The 23,673-nt window shown below is 36.7% G+C and overlaps 1 protein-coding gene across 8 annotated transcripts in view; it reads left to right on the forward strand.

The window, feature by feature from the left end:
- The window catches only part of C3H8orf34 (chromosome 3 C8orf34 homolog), a 284,853-nt gene that overhangs the window by 117,824 nt on the left and 143,356 nt on the right, over positions 1-23,673 (forward strand). For all 8 annotated transcript variants that reach the window (XR_014882562.1, XR_014882563.1, XM_085221230.1 and 5 more), the window contains 3 exons: positions 5,857-5,942; positions 10,721-10,794; positions 22,354-22,474. Coding sequence is in view for 6 of the 8 variants with exons in the window: in XM_085221230.1 (XP_085077356.1) it covers positions 5,857-5,942; positions 10,721-10,794; positions 22,354-22,474 (281 nt within the window). In the remaining 2 variants the exon portion in view is untranslated. The remainder of the gene's footprint in view (positions 1-5,856; positions 5,943-10,720; positions 10,795-22,353; positions 22,475-23,673) is intronic.

The following is a 23,673-nucleotide window of genomic DNA, read 5'->3' on the forward strand; positions in this document are numbered from 1 at the left end:
TTTCCATTTCTTTGTGTTCAGGATACTTGATTCCTTTTCACTAGATCCTGATGTCAAAAAGTACCTATTCTTAAGAGTGTTTTTAAATTTCTGTGAATTTCTCTGATGTGGGCGTGGCAGTAATTTTTTTTCCCCAAATTCATTAATATTGCACGAATGTTGTTCAAAGATGAGCATCTTTGAACTGTATTATCCTGCCATAACAAGGAGAATAATTTTATTTACTGCTAATTTTGAGACTATCATAGGGCAACGGTGCTGATACAGAGGATAGTCATAGTGTATACTGACATTAGCATTTTAGTGCAATGGAGGAATTCATAGAAAGAAATTCATCTTAATCTATGCTTGCAGTCAAATGGACACAGTCAAATATATACATACCCATTGCTGCTCTTAAAGCAGCTCTTTTACCTCTGAAAAGTCAGTTTTACTCAAGCAAAAATATTTTCGCAAATTTCAAACTTGAAACTGCATACCATATTTAAATAACAGAGGAAAAAAATTCAACTTCCTCAAATGTTTTTTGTTAGTTTTATCTACAAGCTGTAGTTTGATTGTGATTGTGCAGCTGTATGAGATCCTAAAGCATTGAGTTAGGAAAGACACAGATGGAGAAGTCATAGCTTCTGAAGTATTACTCTCTCCTTCCATCCTTAGTAATCCCATTATTTATTGCTTACCCATTGTAATCTGTCATTCTGGAATGCTATTAGATTTTGTGATTCAGTGATTTTTAAATGTAAATAATGAATTGTTCATAGTGTTGTCTTGCTTTTCAACTTCTAAGTGAGGTCGTCAATCTAAGTAATCATCTAACATCTTTCTAAAGCAGCAATTACCGTAATGTCAAGAAGCTGTCCTGTATGTTGAACATTGATGGGTATCAGAGAGGTTTGAAAGCAAGACCCCTAATTCTGTAAATAAATAAAAGAACTGGAGATTTGAAATGACATGCCACACAGCTAATTACAGTATGGAAGAGCAATAAGCTCATCCAGACTTTGGATTCTGTTGAGGTTTATTTTCTTGACAAATATGACAAGTTCTTGGAAGGACTACCTTTCAGATAGTAGTGACAAGTTTCACTCTACATTCTGCTTAAGTAATATCAGTTTGAATACAACATCACTAAGAAGTATGTCCCATTGAGCTGTGTTAGAAAAAGTAGATATCATTTCAAAAGATTTACATATCACAGAGACCACACCTTCCTCATACAGGGATTCTTTCCCGTGTCTACTTTATTGCTATAATTCAAATTATATAGATAGCTCCAAACGTAATATTTTTGGCAAAGCTAAAAGCTACTCTATCAAAAAAACTTAATGGTAAGTTAATGGAAAGTTATCTGAGTTTTTCAAAGTTGTCTAATGGGGAACATAATGCTGCTATGAAAATTTTATCACTGACTTAAAAATACTGTATAATGTGTATTCATTCACAATACTTAATCATTTCTTCTTTAGTATTGACAGAATGCTTTTTGCTTTATGCAAAACTATGGAAGAATCTGACACTGTGCTCAGATTCAAGCAGACAGTACAGTCTAAAAACAAATGATGTGTTGAATGACTGTTCAAGCTGAAAGCAAAGCTGGTCTTGCAGAATGACTGCCAACTTATTTCCAGCTGCTAAGTAATGCTAAAAAGAAAGATCGAGGTGTGCTTTTGTTATCTCTTGGTACTTCTGTTCTAATTGCTATAGAGATTTTACTGTGCCTTTAAAACTAGGATGGGAAGATGTGGAGGTTGCTTTGAAGGGCAGTAACGTTAATTCATGAGGCATTTTATCATTAAGATGTGCCATTAGAAAAACTCAAGAGTCTTTCTTGGAGTGTTAAGGGTGGTTCTTTCTGAATGGTCAATCACAGGAGAAGGCTGAGACCTGGCAGTACTTGATCATTCTCTTCCAAATGGACTCCTCCAAACAGCCACTCAACAAAACACATCTATCAAGCAAAAAATGCAGCTATGTACTGAATCCTTAGCTCACTTGTATGGATATTGTCTTTGTCACTAAATTCATGTTACAAACACTTAACACGCTTCATATTTAATCCTTGTATAATTCCCTAGGAATATTCTGTCCATTTTGAATCATAGAATCTTAGAATCACCAAGGTTGGAAAGGACCTCCAAGGTCATCTAGTCCAACCATCCACCTACCACCAATGTTTCTCCACTAAAACCATATCCCTGAGTGCAGGATATAAATGTTTGTTGAACTCCTCCAAGGTTGGTGACTCAACCACTTCCCTGGGCAAACTGTTCCTGCACCTGACCACTCTTTTGGAGAAGAAATATTTTCCTAACATCCAACCTGAACCTCCCCTGGCATGACTTGAGGACTGTCATCCTATTGCTAGTTAGGAGGGAGAAGAGGCTGACCCCCACCTCACCACAGTCTCCTTTCAGGTAGTTGTAGAGAGTGATAGGGTCTCCCCTGAGCCTCCTTTTCTCCAGACTAAACAATTGCAGTTCCCTCAGCCACTCCTCATAAGACTTGTACTCCAGACCCCTCATCAGCTTCATTGCCCTTCTGTGGACATACTCCAGGGCCTTGATGTCTGTCTTAGAGTGAGGGGCCCAAAAGTACTCGAAGTGCAGTTTCACCAGCGCTGAGTACAGTAGGATGATCAATTCCCTGCTCCTGGTGGCAACACTATTTCATATACAACCTAGGATGCCATTGGCCTTCTTGGTCACCTGGGCACACTGCTGGCTCATGTTCAGCCAAGCATTGACTGACACTCCCAAGTCTATTTCTTCCACACAGTCTTACAGCCACTCTTCCCCAACCCTGTAGCATTCCCTGGGGTTATGGTGAAAGTGCAGAACCTGACACTTGGTCTAGTTGAACTTCATCCCATTGGCTTCAGCCCAGCAGTCCAACCTGTCCAGATCCCTCTGTAAGGCCATCCTACCCCCCAGGCAGGTTGACACTTCCTGCCAACTTGGTGTCACCTGCAAACTTGCAGAGGGTGCACTCAGTCCTTAAAATCTCTTGAAAAAATCCAAGTAGAAGCATTTGTGGTCATTCATCTACCTTATTTCAATTTTCACTTATTTTGCAACAAATGGAGCTAGAGTATCTGGAGTATCTGGAGTTCTCTAGGATGGTTCTGCTTGCACTGGCAGCAGAATGGGATCAGAGTCAGTTCTTTTCTACTTTTGTATTCATAGAGATTTACAGAATAATGTGTTCTGAGGTGTTATCAGGTAGGCAGAATTGTCAGGGAAGTCCTGATGATGCTAAAAAAAAAAAAATCTAGGATCTTATATTAGTCAAAATTGAGTTTTGTGCAGGCTGCTTTGCGAAGTCGTGTGTATTAAGATGAGATTGGAAAAGTTTGACTCCTTCTAATGCTAGAGTAATATGAGGATTTATTCTAATATGAATCTCCATGTAAGGATGTAAGAAAAACATAAATAAGTTGAAAATTTTATGGGAAACTGAGGCCTAGATACGTGAAACATTTAATTCATCTATTCACCCATCCGTCAATCTCGCTAGTTCTCCCAACTGTTTCCTTTTGCAAAGGCAAATAATGAAATAGCGTTTTTTACAAGATCCATTGAAAAGATTTTTTTTTCCATGAAGCATAGTGTTTACTTAAATATTTAACATAATTTCATGAATAAAATGAGAATCGTGTAGATTGTTCATGTCTAATTTCATTGGGTTTGGATTTATGAAATGGAAATGGATTACAAAATCTGGAAAATTCTGATGGGGTATGAGAATCTCCTACCTACTATTAGAGGTATTTCTGCATGAGTGCAATATAAACAGGGAAGGCTGGAGTAGTTTTTCTTTTAATAATGCACAGGATGGCTGCAGATGAGAATGCCTCGTCACTTCTGGTTCTGTGATTTCATGTATGTCTTTATAAGCTTGAATACACGCTTGCAGTATGCATGTGTATGTATGTAATACAGGAGGACATGGCAAATTTAAAGCAAATGAAAATTGTGTGGTTTGGAGATTTTCTTCCATTACCTTTGAAGTTTGTTTTCTCCTTGTTTGAATGTCTTTATGATAGTAGCATGAACATGAGCATCAGAGTAGCATGAACAGAAGTTTGCTTCTGTTTTACTGTTGTCTTTTGAAAAGCTTGCTCTGCAAGCTAAATTTTCAAAGGATTTGTAACTAGAGCATACAAACTGGCTGTAGAGCTATGAAGGATTCTTAGAAGTCATTTTCAAAATTAGGTGTCTTTTTAAGTTTTACTCTTCTGTTGCCCGAAGGAGTTTAGAGTTCTATGGAACTGCCTCCTCAGGTCAGAGTTGTTATGGATTTATATTAAGCTTTCTGTCATAAAAGGAAATAAAAGTAATTATTGGGGAGAAATAATTTTTTAGAAGATGGATTAAATAGGTGTGAAACTCGTAAAATGTGAAAATTGGATAGGGCTAATATGGAGGTTCTGCTTGGTTTCAAAGGTTAATTGAAAGATTCATGTAACGCAGCTGCAGAGAGTGAGAATACAGAGTAAAAGAGACTTCTTTCAGGATATATTTATTTTCTTAAGGTCTTATTTCAGTGCATTCTTAGAATTCCTGGGCTCTGCAAAATTGTGTTTTCTTATTCTTTTCATGTTTGAATAAATTCAAGTTAAAATAACCTTTATGCAAATGGCAACTGTATTGCTGCAAACCGTCTCTTCAGAGTAAAATCATTGCTTAAGATCCATAGGAGCCTGAAGAAGGATAGTGGATCTCTTGGGATACTCATTAAAAAATCAGCAGTTACAAGACCAAATTTTGTAAATTACCATCAAGACATTGCAGTCAGCCAATGCAGGAGGAAAGCCTGACGACAATACTTGCCTTAAATACTGGATATTTATTTTAGAAAGTAACAAAGAAGGAGGAAATATTCATGTGTGTATTTCTTCTGGTGGGTTGCCTTTGGCTAAGGTCCAAACTCCTACTCAGCCGCTTGTTCATTCACTGCCCTCAGCATGACAGAGGGAGAAATTATGATGAAAAAGCTTGTGGGTCAAGGTGAAGGCAGGGAGATTGCTTGCCAGTTACTGCCACATGCAAAATAGACTTATGGAAAATTAATTTGATTTATTGCCAATTAAAATAGATTTGGCTTATGAGAAACAAAAAGATGCATTTAGATCACACTTTTCCTCCCCCTTTTCCCAGGTTCAACTTCACTTCTTCATTCCAGTTTTCTCTACCCACGCCCCAAGCAGTCAGTTTGTAACAGTTCCTCTGGGCTGCTCCATCGTGGCTCTCCATTGGCTTTGCTTCTTTCAGGAAATACTCACCTGCTCCACTGTACTCACATGGTCTTCATGGTTTTCAGTGGATGCCCTGGTCCTCTCCCTCGCTGTGGTACAATATCTGCTCCAGTGCCTGAATCACCTCCTTCTCTAACTATGGTTTTCCCTCTGCTATTTCCACTCTTTTCCTCTACCTGCTTTACATCTCTCCTCTTTCTTAAATGCATTTTTCCAGAAGTGCTGTCATGTTGGCTTTTGAGCATAGCTGTGTGCACTGGAGCCAGATGGAAATGCCTGTGTCCAGTATGGGGCAGCCTATGTCCTCTTCTTACTAAGGCCAATCCTGGCAGCCGCCCTGCCACCAACACCTTGACACAGTACAATCCTATTCGTTTATTTAAACCATGTAGAATTCATTTGACTGTTTTCTAAAGGCTAGTTCTGGTTATTACATGCTCTGGAATGATATGGTTGGACTGTGGATGCTGACTTTTTAGCAAAGCTACTCTTTTAGTTAGGACAGTGTTCTGTATAGAGTATGTAGTCAGAATTAATATTTTTATGTATCTTATCTATGGAGTTTGCCTATGTTTTTGTTCTGTTTTTCCACAATTTAGATTACAAGGAGATAATATGGCAGAAAGGACAGAAGAGGTCTCCATGGTATCTCAAACTTCAGAGCTAGCTATGTCAGACTCTGATGGTAAGTTAGATATTTGCTGCACATCAAAAAAGCAAACAAACAACAACATTTTGTATGTAAGAGTTAATTTTATGTCTACAAGAGAAGATTAAATGTTTCCAAAGGGTGTTACTGGGCACATGAACTCAGTCATGTACACTTAAATCTATTAGAAACGTCCATAATGTAGTTTTGGCTATAGCTCCAAAATAATTCCTCGTTGTATTTTGGAAATGTCTCAGGCTAGTAATTTTGAGTCAGTTTCTTAGTAGACAGTTTTTATGTTAGCACGGAATTTTGGATGTAACATAGCTCGGTACTATAGACATGTCCTGTCCATTGGCAACTGGCCCGCATGCTAAATAACAGTCTTTGGAATATTTAATTTAGTAGTACAAATTCATTCACAGAACTGAAATAATATATAGGAAAAATAAAGATTTAAAGAACTTCTCCTCTGCTTCTAAACTCAGTATCAAAAGTACTTGCATGGTCTCTCTTAGCACTGCTGGCAAGAATTAAAAACATGACTCAAAGAAGTTTTTACAAAAACTCAGAACAATTTATTTTCCTTGTGTGCACATAACTACATGTTGTGCTAATTTAGTCAGGACACAGCCCTATTTCAGTTTCTGCTCTGGTTCTTAACAAAACACCTGAAATCTAATGGAAAAAGTACTTCCTAAGGGATATCTTGCCAGAGAATGCCCTGCTTTCTTATGAAAGATTATCTTGATGAAGATTATCTTAGCTGTCACTGAAATGGAGATAGGAAAGAATAGAAGTTTGGACAGAGATTCTGCAAAAGATAAATCATTCCGTCTCTTCTCCTACTTCAGGGCAGAACCAGAGGAGTCTATTAACTGTAAGATTTGATTTGTAGTTTCATCTTCAGTAGCTGTAGATAAGTTAGTCATGTTGATTAATTAATATAAAAGAAATTGTAACTGAGAAAGTTTTGTTATTTTGAATTGTTCTGTTAAATGTCTATTATTTAATGCCACTAGGTGTGACATCAACCTGAGCTTTTATACATTTTCAGGTTTGTAAAGCAACATGTCAATATTAGTAACTAATTTGTCTTCAAATATACTGATTTTGTGAACATACATGGTTTAATGCAGTTATACAATTCATTTTCCTTTCATTTGTCATTAATTGCTTCATTAAAAAAAATTGTTAGTGCACTCAAAATCTCAGAATATCATGCTCTTACACGTTTGATGAAGTTCATCAGTGAGAGAGACCCAGATTGCTAACGTAATTGAAATCCTTTCAAAGAAAGGCAAAATTCTTCTGTTATGAGAGCAATCCCAAGGCGAGGAGATGATGATGGCTTGTTTCGGATTGAGTATGGAACTTGTACAATTGAATATCAAACAATTTGTTTTGAACAGGCAGATCTCTGCCTTCCTTTTCCCTTCCTGTGTACCTTTGTTATTGTAGTGGAAATATACTGCTGTGTCACCCCATGAAACTGGAGGCTCATTTTTGTTTACTGGGAGCAGAAGGTCAGTAAAATAGTAGCTTGTCGCACAGTCACAGTGACAAAGGCACTAGGATTAAAGAAGATGAAACTGTCAGAAGATCCTGGATGCTGACTAGCATTGAAGCTGCGTTTTTCATGGTCACAGAGTGTGGACCACAAGAGTACCGTAGCCACTTTAACTTGGACCACTTTACAGGCTTTTGGATATTCTAAGTATGATTAAAAGGGAGAGGAATAACCCTTTCCCCAGAGACAGGGAATAAAACTTAGGTAGGTGAGGCAACAAGATCCATGTTGTTATTTCTCATCTATCTCATGTCTGTAAATACGCATGAACCTGTTAGCTGTATAGCTAGTAAACAGCATCGCCTCTAGGGCAAAAAGGCTGAGGTCAACAGTAAGGTACTGCCAAATTTCTGACAAGAGGCTTTCTCAGAAATGTTCAACCTTTACTTTTTTTGTTTTGTTTTGTTCTCTTGTTTTTTTTTTTCCTAAAATGTTGGCTAGTAATATATTATGATTAAAAAAAAAAAAGAAAGAAGGAAAGAAAGAAAGGAAAAAAACCCAACATCTGGATTTTACAAGAAGGCACAGACTAGAAACAGATGTAGGACCCAGGCAGCTGCCTATTCTATCTTTCCTATAAATGCAGTACAGTTCTTGTTTTCTGTGTATCTAAAACTAAATACGTGAAGATGATAAAATATATTGTTAAAAAAAACTCTAAATAGCCAAAGCATTGTGTTGGATTTCAAATTTTAGTTATGTCCTAAATGTTTGTATTATATCATAAAAAAGACTAGCAGGTTTCAATTACCAGGTTTATTTGAATTTATTTTCTGCTCCTGTTGATACCAATGACCTAACTGAGAAAACTATGAGTTGCTAAGTGCTGATGTAAACCATTCGTTCAGGAGTGTGCAAGCAAGGTGCTAATGTACAGCAAAGTTGAGACAGCTTTCCTTAATGATTTCTTTCTGGGTTAGTGAGAAATTGTTAAGTTGTTTGATCTGTAGCATCTCTCTTGTGGATGAACCAGGTTCAGAAGTAATTGGCTGCACATCTGATCTAACAGCTCTTTATAAATAAGCTTACTAAAGCAATTCCATCCCATAAAGTCAATGGAATAGTCTATGTAGAAAGATCATCTGCAGCATCAGGCACAATACTGACTCCACCAACAATCTCTATCTGGCTCTAATTAACCACTGCACTGATTTCCCTCTGGTGCAATCCTACTGAATTGAGCAGAGTTATCTTTGATCTAAGCAGTAAAAATGAGAGGGGAATCAGGTCTTAAGATCAGACGGCACAAGATGCTCTAACACTGCTGTTTCACTGTTCCAAGTGATACCCATCAAAACTGTTTCTCTTTCCCATTGGACCATCTCACAGGAAATAACTCAGGGAAGAATTTAATAGTTATGTTCCTGATTTTGATTAGTGCACTGTAAACTTCCCCTGTAGATACCAAGCCTCCTGAGTTTGTCTCATGGTTCAGTCTTCCTATAAATCTTCTTGTTCTGTACAGATAGATATTGCAATTGGATGGATCCAGTACAAATCTGTGCCTGACAGTCTCCATACTGCTTTCAAGGTGGGGGAACTGTACAGGTCATATACTAATGTGTGGTTTTTTGAACTTAGATATGAAGAAATGGTATCACTAAAAGCATGTGTTCATTTAATCCTGCGTGCCTCTAAGTACAGTGGGATCTTGTTTCACTGGTTTCAGTCTCTTTTGCTGGCAAGTGCCATATACACTTTAAGTACGAGCCACTGTACAAGGCAGGAAAAAAATGAAATTATTGCAAAGATCTTTGCAGTGAGTGCATTCTTGTAGAAGGCTTAAAATACCTAATGAGGGAGTGAGCTCTGAATGCTAGGGAATGAAAAGCATTGATCTTTAAACTTTTTAAACTGCCCAATTAATCTGAAAAAGAAAAAGCTGTTTGTGGCATGAGCAGTATGCAACACCACATATTTCTGAGGTGTGAGCAAAGACTTGGCTTTTTTTTGTGGCTTTTCCTGGAACAACATATTAGGACTGATAATGATGGTTTATGCAGTGCTATGCCACAGTATGCATGTGGTATTTCTTATTATATTAGATCTACAGATTGTGCTATGATACGTAATTAGTTTGCTAAATAAATTCTGTTAAGTAATTTTCACATCAGTGCTTAATTCCCTATCAAACAGCAGCCATAAATTTCTATTATTTGTAGTAAGCCAGCTCCAGTTTCAACCTGATATGTTTGAAAATAGTAGGATATGTAGCTTCCACAGTTTGCTTTGCATTAAAGTGCCAGTAAAGTAGAAAGTTGAAAACAGGCATTTGGATGGAAAAGTTTGAAATTTGAGAAGTTCAAACAGAAATAGGGCTCTATCAAACATATATAGTGCTATTCCAGTTGGAACTGCATGACTAGGATAAAAAATTAATAAGGGTAAAAATATGGGGGATGTGAACCAGGTATGGCAGTGGCAAAAAATGTGGCTTCATCTCCCAGTTCTTGATCAGTTTTCTGAACACTTCTCCTCACTGCATCATCATCTCTTTTTCCCCCACTTTCATTTGCATTTGCAGTGAATGTGGTAACCATAGTTGCTGTGCTTCAGTGCAGCTGTTTTTATAGTAAGTATAGTCTGAGATGTTTCAAACATCCGGGCACTCTGGAAACACGAGGATCTCCCTGCTAAGTGTCTGAATAACAGCAGAACGCAGGGAAGATCAGGGCATCTTGTTTTTTACATAGCTTACAAACAGCATCTAAGTGCCTATAAGGTTAGGAGGCAGTGAAACTGCACAGCATGTCGCTTAGACATTGCTTTCTCTGGCCTAGGTACATGAATTGTCTTTTAAGACTTTACATGTGTGTCAGAGGCCTTCTGAATTTCTCACCAAATGTTGTTGTTTAACAAATGTGACAGTATGGGCAAAAATTACTGCCTGCGTGGCCTTTAAACATTGCCTAAAGCAATTGGAACCTGAAAATCTACTACTCCATTGTGCAGACAAATAATATTTCGTTTTAGCAGTAAAAATAACAGATAACCTATAAAACTGCAAGCAGATAAATGAGGCTTGCTTGTCACTCTATTCATGTTAGAGACACTGTTCCTCATTGTATTAAGCTTATAACTTAAAATTAGTCATAAATTAATATCCATTCAAGTGTAACTAGAAAGCGTTGCTTTTATGGTAGCTGCATTTATCTTCCCAGCAGTTAATTTATAAGTATTCTATTTTCAAAGTGAGTAACGGTTATTTAATGCAATTTATTTCTTTTCTACCTCATTGGAACAGCTCAGGTACCTGGGGTTGAAACACTTATGGAAGATATTGATGAATTTGAGAGTGCCTCTCAAGTGACAGCATCTGTAAGTAGATTCCCTTATGAATAATCCTGTAATTTTTTTTTTTAAATAGCTTGAGAAAAATGAGATTTTGTATAAAGTGCTTGTCTGCGCTCTCATCTTAAGCAAGGAAAGCATAATTTGCCTGTTTTGTCTATCTCTTTAGCATATTCAGTTCTACGGCAGTTCTAATTTTTTTCAATCTAGAAAGGGTGATATTTTGAAATCCATTATTACCATCTCATATGAAGTCATATCTTCTTGGATTTACATGTATAGCTCCCATTGAAATTTCAGTCATTTTAGACTATGTCAATATGGTCTTGAATGTATTTAAATGGTTAACTCTCAGTGTACCAGTTTCATTTTACAGAGTGTATTTTACAAATTTAACAGAACAAAAATAATTTAAATTATAGATTTTATTATGAAATTTCTCATTTTATCTCCTCAGTCACTTAGATTTTTGGTAACGTTAGTTTGGAACCTAGTAAATCAGATATGCCTTTTAAAACTACAAGGCTTTGTTTAAATAGTGCAATACTACGTTTGTAATATTTCCCTCAGTTCTCTTTTAGAAATTTGAAACATAAGGAAATCTTTGCAGATTTGCAGAAAATATAGTTGTCAATAAAATAATTTTTTGAAAAATGACACAGTCAGAACTTTGGAGTTTGTTATATTGCTTCAGAAATTTTAATACAATTTAAACAAGTGGTTGTTTCTTTTGAAAATACAGTATTTTTTTAACATACTTTTATGCAACTGTAAGCAGAAGCATTAATTCCACTTCACCCATAGCAATTGTGTTTTTAGCACACTTTAATGTTGACAAGGTAAGTGAAAAGAAAGGCTCGGTGTTTGTTGGCTATGGAGAAAGGCAGTAATGAAGAAAAGGGGAAAACAATGACCATACAGATGGATGTTGCAGACTTTCAGGCAGCTAGCTACTAGTAATGCTTAAAAAATTAAAAAATTGTAAAGTACTTAAAACTAATTCCAATCTGAGGTAGCAAAGCCACTGACAGATAGGGAATTCCAGATCAATTTCTAAAGGTCTTTGAGAAGTTGGACTGTGAGAAGCTTACAAAGCATTTGTGGATATTGGGCAAAAAGAATGAGGAGAAAATCTTCAGCAGCCGTGGCTTTGAGTTTCTTGTTCAAGCCTCCTTTCTGCTTTTCTTTTGCAGTGAACAGAGTTATATTTTGCAGCAGTTTCTTGTGATCTTACACATGAATTTCTTACTGAATTGGATTTCCTGTTGCAGCTACCAGCTTTCATTTCTCAGTTCCACAGACATGTAGCATAGGCAAAGAGCAACAAATAAATTGAATTGCATACAAAAATGAAGATAACAAGGAAAATAAACGGTCATTGTATTGATCAGTGAAATCTTACTGGAGAAGTATGCACCCTTCGGCTGATTATTTTCAGATATGCATTCTATGTTTGCATGCTTATGAATGCACATAAATGTATATAAATTTAATGTTCTGCTGGTTGTAATCATAGAGACGTATTTACAGACATAGGTAAAGTTGCCCACAGCAGTAGAGTGCCAGAGGCAGTGAACTTGCCTGGGAAGAATCCCTGAAATCCACATTGGTTACTGCTGTTTATGCCAGTGCTGCAAAGAGAAGTCAGGACCGTAGCCCTGCAATATTTGAAGCTGCTGCTTTGCCTACACATCCTCATTCCTAAGGCATGGGCAACTAGGTTCCCTTTCCTGAGCTCTTGGAAAGTTCCTTTGTCTCAGTTATTAAGGAGCTGGAAGCCAATAACTGTTAGTTCATCTGCTTTTAGAGTTTGTGTTTTGGATCTTTCAGCTATTGTGTAAATAGTGTGATTAGCTGTTTGTGTTCTTTTCTGTCTTTGAAATGGCTGTTACCCAAGTAACACTCAGCTGTCAAGCATTATGTTTTTGCCTGTATCTGTACCTAATCAAAAAAGAATAAAATGATTAAACTTTTGTTGCATTTTAGAGATCTGAAGGAATAGAGATCTGCTCCATGGTCTCCTAATAACTTCCAGTGAGGCTTACTCTGTGACAGTCTTTACATACAAAAAAACAGAGACAGAGCTAAGGTTCTCCCTAGAAAACTGTGAAGATAAATGCATTCATGCAACGAATTCCCACAAATTCTTTAAAAGATTAAGAATGATGCCTGTAAAGGGCCTTAAGAATTGATACTAAAATATGTTTTCATGAGTTTGCATAGTTTTCAGATGTTATATGAGATACTATGGGAGATAGAAGGTGAGGAAGAAATACAACGAGGAAGAATAAATTTGATGTTAATCAGACACTTATCATAAACCAGACAAATTGATTTGTGACATTTACTCAAATGTGCATATTGCCTGTAAGAATTCATGATCTAGCTCAAGGTGTTCCATATTTAATTCCAGTACTGCATCCCACTAGGGTAGTATGAGTCTGTCGCTAGTTAAACTAGTCATTATCATAAATTTCTCTCTACTCACGTATATTTGACTTATCTTCTTTAAACGTGCCTCGGCCTACAGAGAATAAATCTTCTGAGAAAGATTGTGGGATGAAGCAGCAAGGATTATGCAAGAGAATGTTCAGAAAATCTTCAGAATAGAGCTGTGTGGATCCTTTTTTCATGCTCTGTGTAGAAGTTCTCATGTAAGATCTTTGGTATGGAGACTAAAGTAGCCTGAATGACAGTATTTAGAAGAAATAAGGAGTATCTGTCTATAACATGGCTCAGTGTAATGTGTAATATGATTACATTGTGATTTTCTTGTAACATTCTGTATTTCTAGAGAGTCTGGAAGTTTTTGGAATCAGACCTTTTCCACTTGAATGTCTTTTTAGCAGAATCTTTTGCTAAGCTTTATTTTTCTCAAAGAGAATTGATATTTGAAAAGTGGAGAACTTATTTGTCAGTGCTGCACAATCCCAAACAAAGTGTACTGAATGGATAAACGAGTAAGGCTACCAGAAAGCAGTTTGGAGTACTTACAGGAATCAGCACTCTTCCCATGTGTTTTGCAAGGACACAAAGCGGAAGCAAGCATTCAGGATGTTCTTAAAGATTCTGGTTTACTGCGGGGATATTTTTCTGACAAATATTTAATTTAAGAAAAAGTGCAAGGCAAGATGCAAAGCTTTTTTTGAGATTTTTTGCCGTGGGGCTTTCTCAGAGTCCTACTTTACCTTCTATTTCTGTAAACAACTTTTATAAATATTTGGTTAGTTATCTTCAAGAAAACACGGAAGCGATGCTAGGGAAAAGTTTGGTCAGATGGAATTCTGACAGTAATGGAAGAATAAAGTATCCAGGGAATAACCTAAATTTACAGTAACTGAAAGAGTAGGGCAAGTACACTGTGCAATTGACACTGTAGCCCTTGTGTTCTTGAGTTACTTCTTTTACCACCTGGATCTCGTGCTTATTGTTTTTATTCAAGTAAATCTTTGCATTCACTCATCTTGCTTTGCATGTACACATGAAAAAGGTTTATTTTTCTTTGCAAATTATCCATGCAAGGCAAACCAATGCAAGTGAAACAGAAACTGTGGGAAAAAGAAGTCGTTTAACTCCAAAAGGCATTTTTTGCGTGAAGTTGGCTTGAGTTTTTGGTCTTTATTACTTTGAGAAAAGTGCACTAATGAATCGTTTTATAGCAGTGTTTTGCTTAAAATAGATCCTTTCCCATTTTTCCTTCTCCTTTGGAACTTCTCTGTTGCTTTACTAGAAGGAATATACAGAAGGATTTTCTGTAATATATATGGAAATTGTTGATGGGAATTCATTTTGTGAAATGATTTGAAGGTTCCTACAAAAATCAAGCTTTTGCTTTTTTGTATTGATCCATGTTGAATACAACTATATTCCAGTGATACGTAGCTTCCATTATAACTAATGGAAAATTTCTTAGGTTTTTGCTCATTTTCTCAGGGAACAATCCTAGGAAGTAACTTAATGCCTGTAGAAGTTCGACTATAACCAACAACTTTAAATCACCTAAATGTCACTATTTAACTAAATATTTTTTTGCTGGATTGAGGTCACTTATAGCAATTAGAAGGTTAGCTATTAAAATAAATATTTTAAGGCTCCACTGCCACATGTTGAACAAGATCAGTGTGACTGTCAGGTAGCATGAATTAGAAAGGTCATATTTATATACTATACATACAGAATTACTGTAGTCTCATACTATTATTTTTTTTTAATCCAACTTCACTTTTTAAAGTATGTGGACATTCAGGCACATAAAGTTACGTATTTTTAGCCTTTACACTGTAACTCATATAAAACTAATAACAATAATAAATAATATTACACAAGTGCAACTCTTGTGCAGCTAGTCCAATACGAACTGCAAGTATGTAATTTTAATTGCAAATAGCTAAATTAACAATACAATGTAATAAAAGAACTTAATATCAAGTTTATTGGGAAACGGGTAATATTTCCTGAAAGTTGTTAAGCAAGTAGTTTAAATTATGTACCTTGAACTTCTTTGCTCTAGACATCATCTGTGTGAAACAGATTTCACAAATTACACATAGCATTTTGTCAGCACAATTACAAAGACTTAATTTCTTTCTTTAAAGTTCTGTTTTGCTTTAGAGAGCGTGTGAAGTGCTCAGCAATTCTTTCTCACTTCTTACTCACTCATATTTCTTTTTACTGACATCATTTTGTGTATTGCAGAACCCAGCATCTCAGGTGCATGCCCGATCCCAGTGACACATGGTATGGCTGCCCAGCATCCCTGCAGGGTCCCCCAGCCCATGGCTGGAGTACAGTTGGCAGAAAGCCCCATCCCCTTGTGGGCTCAATTCCTCCAGCCCCATTGTCAGGCACTGTGTGCAGCTTTTGGTTCACACTTCCAAGACCTTCAGTGGTGTAGGCAGAATGGCAAGTGTGTTCTGAACTGAAAATACTCCCAATTTAAAATATTTAATACTCCAAAAGATGACTTTAAAATGATTTTTCTGCAGTTTAAAAAATTCATTTAAAAAAAAAAAATTTGAGTGCCTTATTTTTTTGTTTCTAAAACTTTGGTGTCTTTGGAGTGACAAATTGAAAAATATTGTTCCAAAAAGCAGTAAATAAAACAAAATTGAAGCTTACAAAAGGTTATTCTAGTTTTAAGTTTGAAAAGCTGAAACATGTTATACTCAGGTGCCCATACAGTTCCTCCTTCAGTCTGTAAGTAGAAAACTTGTGTGTAAGTTAACCCAAACTACCACTTTTCTTGTGTGAGGCTTAGTGTAAAATGTTGCCTGCCATGGGAAGCAAAAAGCTTATAATTTCAGTTACGTGGCATTTCATGTAGAATGGGCCCTAGTGTGGGAAGATGGGGCTTAGAGGTGGCTTCTAATGTTGCATCAGACCTCTGAGAGGTTTATCGTTTTAACAATAACAAAAAAAAAATGTGTTGACAAGTTCACCTTCTGTGCTTGAAGGTGGAAACTGAAAGATGAAAAATTTGGTGATCTCTTACAAAATAACGTAAATTATGTGAAGAACCTTCAAACAAAATATTAAACAAAAAGTTCAGCTGCTGAATAACAGTTGTTCTTGCCGCTTCTTGGTCAGATGAAATGGACACTTGGAAACAAATTGGTGAATAAATGATACTTTTTGCAGTGGGAGGATTTTCCATCACGTGTCTGTTTAAGATATTTAGGCCAGTTAGAGAAGAAATAGTAGATTATAGATAGGCAAGTAAGTGTGGTTGTCTTTTCTATGCTGTTATCTCCTGAAATTGCCAATGACAATTGCACTAGATTAACAAAACTATGCAGAATAAAAAGTTCAATCAAAATGCATTGCCTGTGTTTATAGTCTGCAAGGAACTAGGATTGAATTTTCACCTCCTTTTCAATACTTATACATGATTACCTTTTTTGTTTTGACATGATTATGTGATTCATCATTTATCTATCATTTAAATAGTCTTTAAAAATGAAGAAGCCCTTGTGAGGTAGGAACATCCCCTATGTCTGAGAAGAGAATGTACACGGTTGTGCCTATGGATACTTATATGTTTAACTCTGAGGTAGGCCAAAATGAAACAGAAGAGTAGCATTCCATCATTCCAAACTTTTAATGGACAGCAGGAAGGGCTAATTTACTTTCTAACAATCATTTGATTTCCCAATGGTGTTGAAGGTAATTTGGAGGTCTTCTTTGCCTCAGATAATTTGAAATGCTGCATCTCTGCAGAACTCCCTGTGCGTCGATGGGGGATTACACACAAATGGCAGCCCACGTCACTGCAGACGTTCACATCTGCACTGTTTTTACCTATACTGATGTATGCTGTCAAAATGACATTGTGCTGCAAATATTGCAGTACTTATATTGATCGTGGAAAACTTCCTTATTCTTATGACCTCCTTAATTATGTTTGTGTACCAGCATGGCTTTCCCAGTAAGTTATGATATTTTCCAGAACTTCAGGGAACCAGAGATGACAGACATTCCCTTTGGCTTTATCTTTTGTAATTTTTTTATTTTTTTTTAGGAGTAATTTGGCTAAGCAATCTAAGTAAAGAATATGCTGATGAATATATTGTTAGTGAAGAAATAATGATCCTCTGTAAAGAAAACCAATTAGGAAATGGATGCATAGTTGACCTTTAAAGTTGACAAATGGCTTTGTTTGAATGTATTTCTAGCACAGAGACTTTGCCTTACCTTCAAAGTTTGAAGGTGATGTGAACAGCACACAGAGCTGTTCCTACAAACTAAAAAGGCAAGGGTGTCTTTCAGGAACATCTTCGTGTTTAGATATAAAATCTTGTTAATACGAATAGGCTATTTATAATTTTTTTTGTTAATATTAAAAAAATCTTAATGAATAATTGAGGGCAATTGCAGTTTGGAATATGCTGAAGGAATTGAAAAGGACTATTTCTATATACACACTTTATACATACATACTAAATTTTTCAATTACTTTCAGTCTACTGTCATTATCAATAACATCTGAGATAACTGACATTAGTGTTTTATCTCTGCTGTACTTGGCCAGGAGATAAAGGTTACGTTTTGATAAAAATGGAATAGAAGGGTTTAAATTAATGACTTGCAACCCTGAATTTCTCTCCTAAGTGACATTTCTGAACTGCTACCACTTATCCAGTGGAGAGGAGGGATACCAGTGAATTCTGCTGGTGATGTGTGAATTCATTTTTCCTTGCTAAAGCATTTGAACTGTTGTACTTCCAAAGGCTTCCTGTTAACATCCCCTACTTTCAGCTTGCATTTATCCTTTAAGATCAAGATTATTGCATACATTGTTGAAGACACTAAGGAACTCTTTCTTTATTTATATGTTATTCACTTAAATGAATTCATAGTCTTAACATGTAGTCTTAACATCTCCTTCTCTGGAGATATTCAAGTCTCACCTGGACGCCTACCTGTGCGACCTGGTGTAGGGAACCTGCTTTGGCAGGGGGGTTGGTCTCGATGATCTCTAGAGGTCCCTTCCAACCCCTACAATTCTGTGATTCTGTGATTCTGTGATGTTAAGAGAGAATTTTTATGTTCAGTATTATTTACAGAGGAAAAAAAAAAGAAAAAAGAAAAAACATTACCTGAGTCTGCCTTCAGAAAAACTGAAATCGTAGAATTGTTTGAGTTGGAAGGGACTACTAAAGGTCATGTAGTCCAACTCCCCTGCATTGAACAGGGACACCTGCAGCTACCATCAGGTTGTTCAGAGTCCCGTGCAGCCTGACCTTGAGTGTCTCCTAGGACAGGGCATCCACCGCCTCTTTGGGCAACCTGTTCCAGTGCCTCACCACCTTTACTGTAAATAACTTCTTCCTTATATCCAATCTAAATCTCCCTTCATTTAGTTCAGAACCATGTACCCTTGTCCTGTCGCAACAGACCCTGCTAAAAAGTCTGTCTCCTTCTCTCTTATAGCCCCTCTCTAGATACTGAAAGGCTATTCTCAGTTCTCCTCCGAGCCTTCTCTTCTCTAGGTTGAACAGCTGTAGTTCTTTCGTCCTGTCCTTGTAGAAGAGATGTTCCATCCCTTGGATCATTTTTGTGGTTCTCTTCTGGGCATGCTCCTACTGGTCATCTCTCTCCTGCACTCAGGACAGTGTTGTTGCTTATGGTCTTGGACATCTAGTTTCATGAAGGTGCAAAAAAATAATAGTAATACACCAGTTTTAATGTCATAATACACAGATTACTTTTTTATTCTAATAGTTTCAGATCATGTTTTCTTTCTATCAGGTGTTTAATTGTAAGAGTATTATAAGCACATAATTTGAATTAAATGGCTACTATTAAATATCTCATCTTTCATGGCTATTATTGAACTATTATTCTGGTCTCTTTACAGTGCTGTTGTCTCACAAAATGCCATAGGCTTATGATAATACATGGTACAGAAAAATGCAAAGAAAGTGTTACAAAATTTTTGGAAAAAAGTTGTCCAAAGTTGTCTCACTAATTTCACAGTGTTGAAATGGTGCATCTGGAAGATAGATATGAATGTATTGCTTTAAAATCATTTCCAACATTAATACTTACTCTCCAAAAGAATGTGTACATCTGTGTTGTGCACAGAACTGAACACAAATTCTGTATTCTTTGTAATTGTATGTGAAGGCAGACACAAGCATTTACAGAGTGCATGTGTGTACACAACTTGGTGTGCCTGTATGTGCTTGTGCACAGCCATTCCTATCTTTTTTATGTGAATCTATGTAAGGTTGAAGCATGCAGAAGTATTGCTGATGTTTCATAATCTTTGTGATTTTGAGTCTCCTAATTGCAATTTACATTTAAATGTTATTCACATTTTGTAATAAACATCTCAAGCACTGTCATGGTGCTTACATTAAAGAATCATTTTTCTCCATTTACTTCAGTTTCTATTACAGATGGGCTAAGTTGCATTCATTCATTCACCTTAGTTGTATGCATATTGATGCATATCAAAAAAGTATCACAGAGGAAAAGGTAGAATGTAAGAAGAAACATTAGAGGTTTGTAGAAGAGAAAGATTATCTTCAGAAATAAAAGAAGATGGAGGCTGAGAAAGTCTCAGAAGGCAACATTTGCAAGTGTTTGATTCTGGAAGCTAGAGAATTAGTGAAATCTCATAATAATTTGTTTACAGTAAACTTGAATAGAGCTGAGAACACTGGATGAAAAGTTTGGTCTTCAGCTATTACCACAGATGACTGACTAGCTTTTATTCTGTACTTCATCAGAGTTATGTTTGTGTGTGATACTGTGTATTCAAAAAGAATTCATCCTGCTAGACTTGGGGAATTTTTCGCTCTATTTTTCTTCCGTTAATGAAGAGTACTTCATTAAACTTAAATAAAAATGGCTGTTTCCCTCATAAAAATCTGAAGGTTAAGACTATGTGTAAAAACAGATTAAAAATTCCCATTCCCATCTCTTATTTAGTTTCTTTTGTTTCAGAGGAACTGCTCATAGAACAAATTACTCTTCTATCTAGCAACAGATATGGATTAACTAAAATCTGTTAGAAACAAGCATGTAGAAATATGAGTAGTTTAACACAGATGAATATTCCTTAGTGACCTCAAGAAGACACATTATCATATGGATGGAGAATTCTCAAATATGAATGAAGTGGAAAATTCTTAAAATCTCAGGTGAATCAAGTCTAGTGACGTGTCTGAAATAAATGTATTTGCAGGATAACTTCCATTTCTGACTAATTTACATTTTGTTTGTCTCTTCCTGTTTATTTGCCTGGAATTAAATGTGTCTGACTCTAACCAGAGCAGAACTGCAGTAAAAAGCAACTGGCAAATTACGAAATGCTAACTGTGATCTAAAAACACTGTGTGTTACTAACAGTAGGATTGCCTGCAGCTGTGAACTATTTCATATTCTGGTAAATATGAATAGGGGTTTCTTTTAATGTAAGAATATGGAACTTCACAGTATAGCTGTTGTTTTATACATAGGAATCTATGTTAACAAATCTTAAAGGTACATGTCTCACAGTAGTCAGTTAAATACAAGACAGTGTTTATGTCCTCTCTTCAATCATTCTTCTCCCTGCAATTACATCAACTCAACGTCTTTGAAACCCTGGCCCCTCTCTGGATTTGTTTGATGTTTACTGAAAGATTCAAAAATCAGTAAGAGGAAAAAAATGATGAGACTTCTGCATAAACTTTGTTTCTTCAGGAAATCAGGGAAAGCAGCAAAACCTCCTATACTTCAGATGAAATATTTTGGTATGCTAATAAAGTAAAATTTATTTCAGACAAGCTGTTAAGTATGCTTTGTTTAATGTATTTGTTTGTGGTTTTTTATGACCAAGTCTTAAGCCATTCTATCATATACTTCTGGTGTATTTCAAGTAAGCATATAAAAACCTATTGAGTTTACCTTATAGTATAAGGTACAAGAAAGTACCTTTCTTGTACTTCCCAGTACAAGAAAGACAGGGACCTGTTGGAGAGGGTCCAGAGGAGAGCCACGAAGATGATCAGGGGACTGGAGCACCTCCCCTATGAAGACAGGCTGAGGGAGCTGGGTTTGTTCAGCCTGGAGAAAAGAAGGCTGTGGGGTGACCTCATTGCTGCCTTTCAGTACCTAAAGGGAGCCTACAAACAGGAGGGGAATCAACTCTTTGGAAGGGTCGATAACTTCAGGACAAGGGGAAATGGTTTGAAGTTGAGGGAGGGAAGATTTAGGGTGGATGTCAGGGGGAAATTCTTTACTGAGAAAGTGGTGAGGTGCTGGAACAGGCTGCCCAGAGAGGTTGTGAATGCCCTGTCCCTGGAGGTGTTCAAGGCCAGATTGGATGGGGCCCTGGGCAGCCTGGTCTAGTATTAAATGTGGAGGTTGGTGGCCCTGCCTGTGGCAGGGGGGTTGGAGATTCGTGATCCTTGAGGTCCCTTCCAACCCTGGCCATTCTGTGATTCTGTGATTATATTTTAAAACTTTTTAAAAAATTTAAAGTTTTTTTTTTTTTTAAACTGAAATAGTATTGAATGGTTTCCAGAAAATGCAGGTAGCTGCATACCGCAGCATTCAGTAGTGAAATGATTGGGTAAGTGGTCCCAGCATCCCTTTCAAGCTTCTGTGTTGCCATAATGCTTTAGTTGCTATTCATCAAAGGAATACTTTGTGATAAAATGGCACTGGCAATTTTGATGATGAAATTCTGTGATGTTCCCAGAAGCGCTGCTTTGCAGAGATACTGTGCCAAATGTAGTAAATTAAAGTGGAACCCCCATTAAGTAACTTGCTTAGAATGTAAATCATTGAAGAATTTGTCCTATTAAGTTTTCTCAGTATGGAATAAGAGCTTGTGTGTCAGTATATATGTAAATTACTCTAGAACTGTTGATTTTTACTGCTGCATACTGTTTATGTTATTTCAGGTAAGAAATTATAGGTTTTAATTTTTTGCAGATGAATATTATATACTAATTCTACACAAAACTCTATCAGATTCACTATTTTAAATGAGTACAGCGCGTCACTCCCCCCTCTCCACTTCTTTTTTATTGTTTCACATATAAATATGAAAGTGTATTTAAAAATATTCCATTTTATTTCTATATGTTTAAGTCTCAGCCAGTTTGGACTATGGATGCCATGGGTGTCAGATCTGGTGGTTCCCCAAGAAAGAAACTCTTAAAGGACTCCTTAGCAGCAAAAGAACTTCAGACGATGGAAAAGCACCTAGCTGGTACGTATGCTAGCAAGGGACGATGAAACACATAGCAGACCTCACACATCTATGCCAACATTTTAGACAAAGGAAAAGAGATAATCTATTTCAGATGCTGATGAAAATAGATAAAACTTCACATTTCCTTCATTGCAGAGAAACAGTTGTTGTTTGTGCTTGTTAGTTGTTCTTTGTAATGAATATTTTTTTATCTAAGGTTTAGTCGTATGGTATGGCATACAGCGTGGTATTCCTGTGGTACACATGCTACTTGTCAAACAGTAAACTGTGCTTCACAAATCAGCTCTGTGAAAAGTGATGTAGAACTAGAATATAAAGACTGTTGAGGTAAGATGGAGAGAGAAATGAAATTTTTCTGGCCCTTCTTTCAAGTCCATCACAGAACAAGGCAGAGAACTTAGCACTTTCAGTGTCATTTTCGAAAAGATTTTGGACATCTGTCTTACCTATGAAGTTGGCCTGGAAGGGTTGGGAACTGTAACCTCTTTAGAAAGAGAGTTGCAACTGTTTTACTTCTGTCTAGGAGCTGTTGTAGCTGAAGTCAAGTAGAAGACATGGGCTGTGAGCACAGTGAGGAACAGAAAAAGCTTTTGCTTAGAGTAGAGCAAGAACTAAAAATGGTCCCTGTGTGTTGTGGCAGGTATCACTTACAAGGGATCTGGTCAAGTTCTCAATACTTTGATTTACATCTGAACTGGTAGCATTTCCATGGCTGTACAAGTTGCCCTTGTAAGCAGTGTACTCTGAAACATGCAGATCCTTGTGTCCATAGACAGAGTTGACAATAATAACTACCATGTTGAATGGAAGATAGAATTTTAAATACTTAATTGGTTAACAATGTGGATTCTTTTATTCTCTGACATTGTCTGCTGTGGTATGATATGCAAGGTCTTCTCACATCAATGCTGTTGTCATTTGGCTTTGCGCCTGTACTTCAGTAGCACTGTATGGGGGGTTCAGGCATTTTACCATCCAGTTGTTTGGCTGAGAAATTCACAAGAGTATGGCTCTGTTATTAGACATTGGACTCTCCTATTCCTGTTAATTAATTAACCAATTAACTTCCTCTTACACCAGTGCTGCTTGGGACAATTATTCCTCTCACTGACAAGCGTAACATAACTTCCATGAGGAGTCAGCTCAGAGGATCTCAGATAGTAAAGCAGTATTTTGCTTAGTCTTATTTTTCTGGC

Source organism: Meleagris gallopavo, chromosome 3 (assembly GCF_905368555.1).
Source record: "Meleagris gallopavo chromosome 3, MGAL_WU_HG_1.1, whole genome shotgun sequence".
In the NCBI taxonomy this organism is placed as follows: Eukaryota; Metazoa; Chordata; class Aves; order Galliformes; family Phasianidae; genus Meleagris; species Meleagris gallopavo.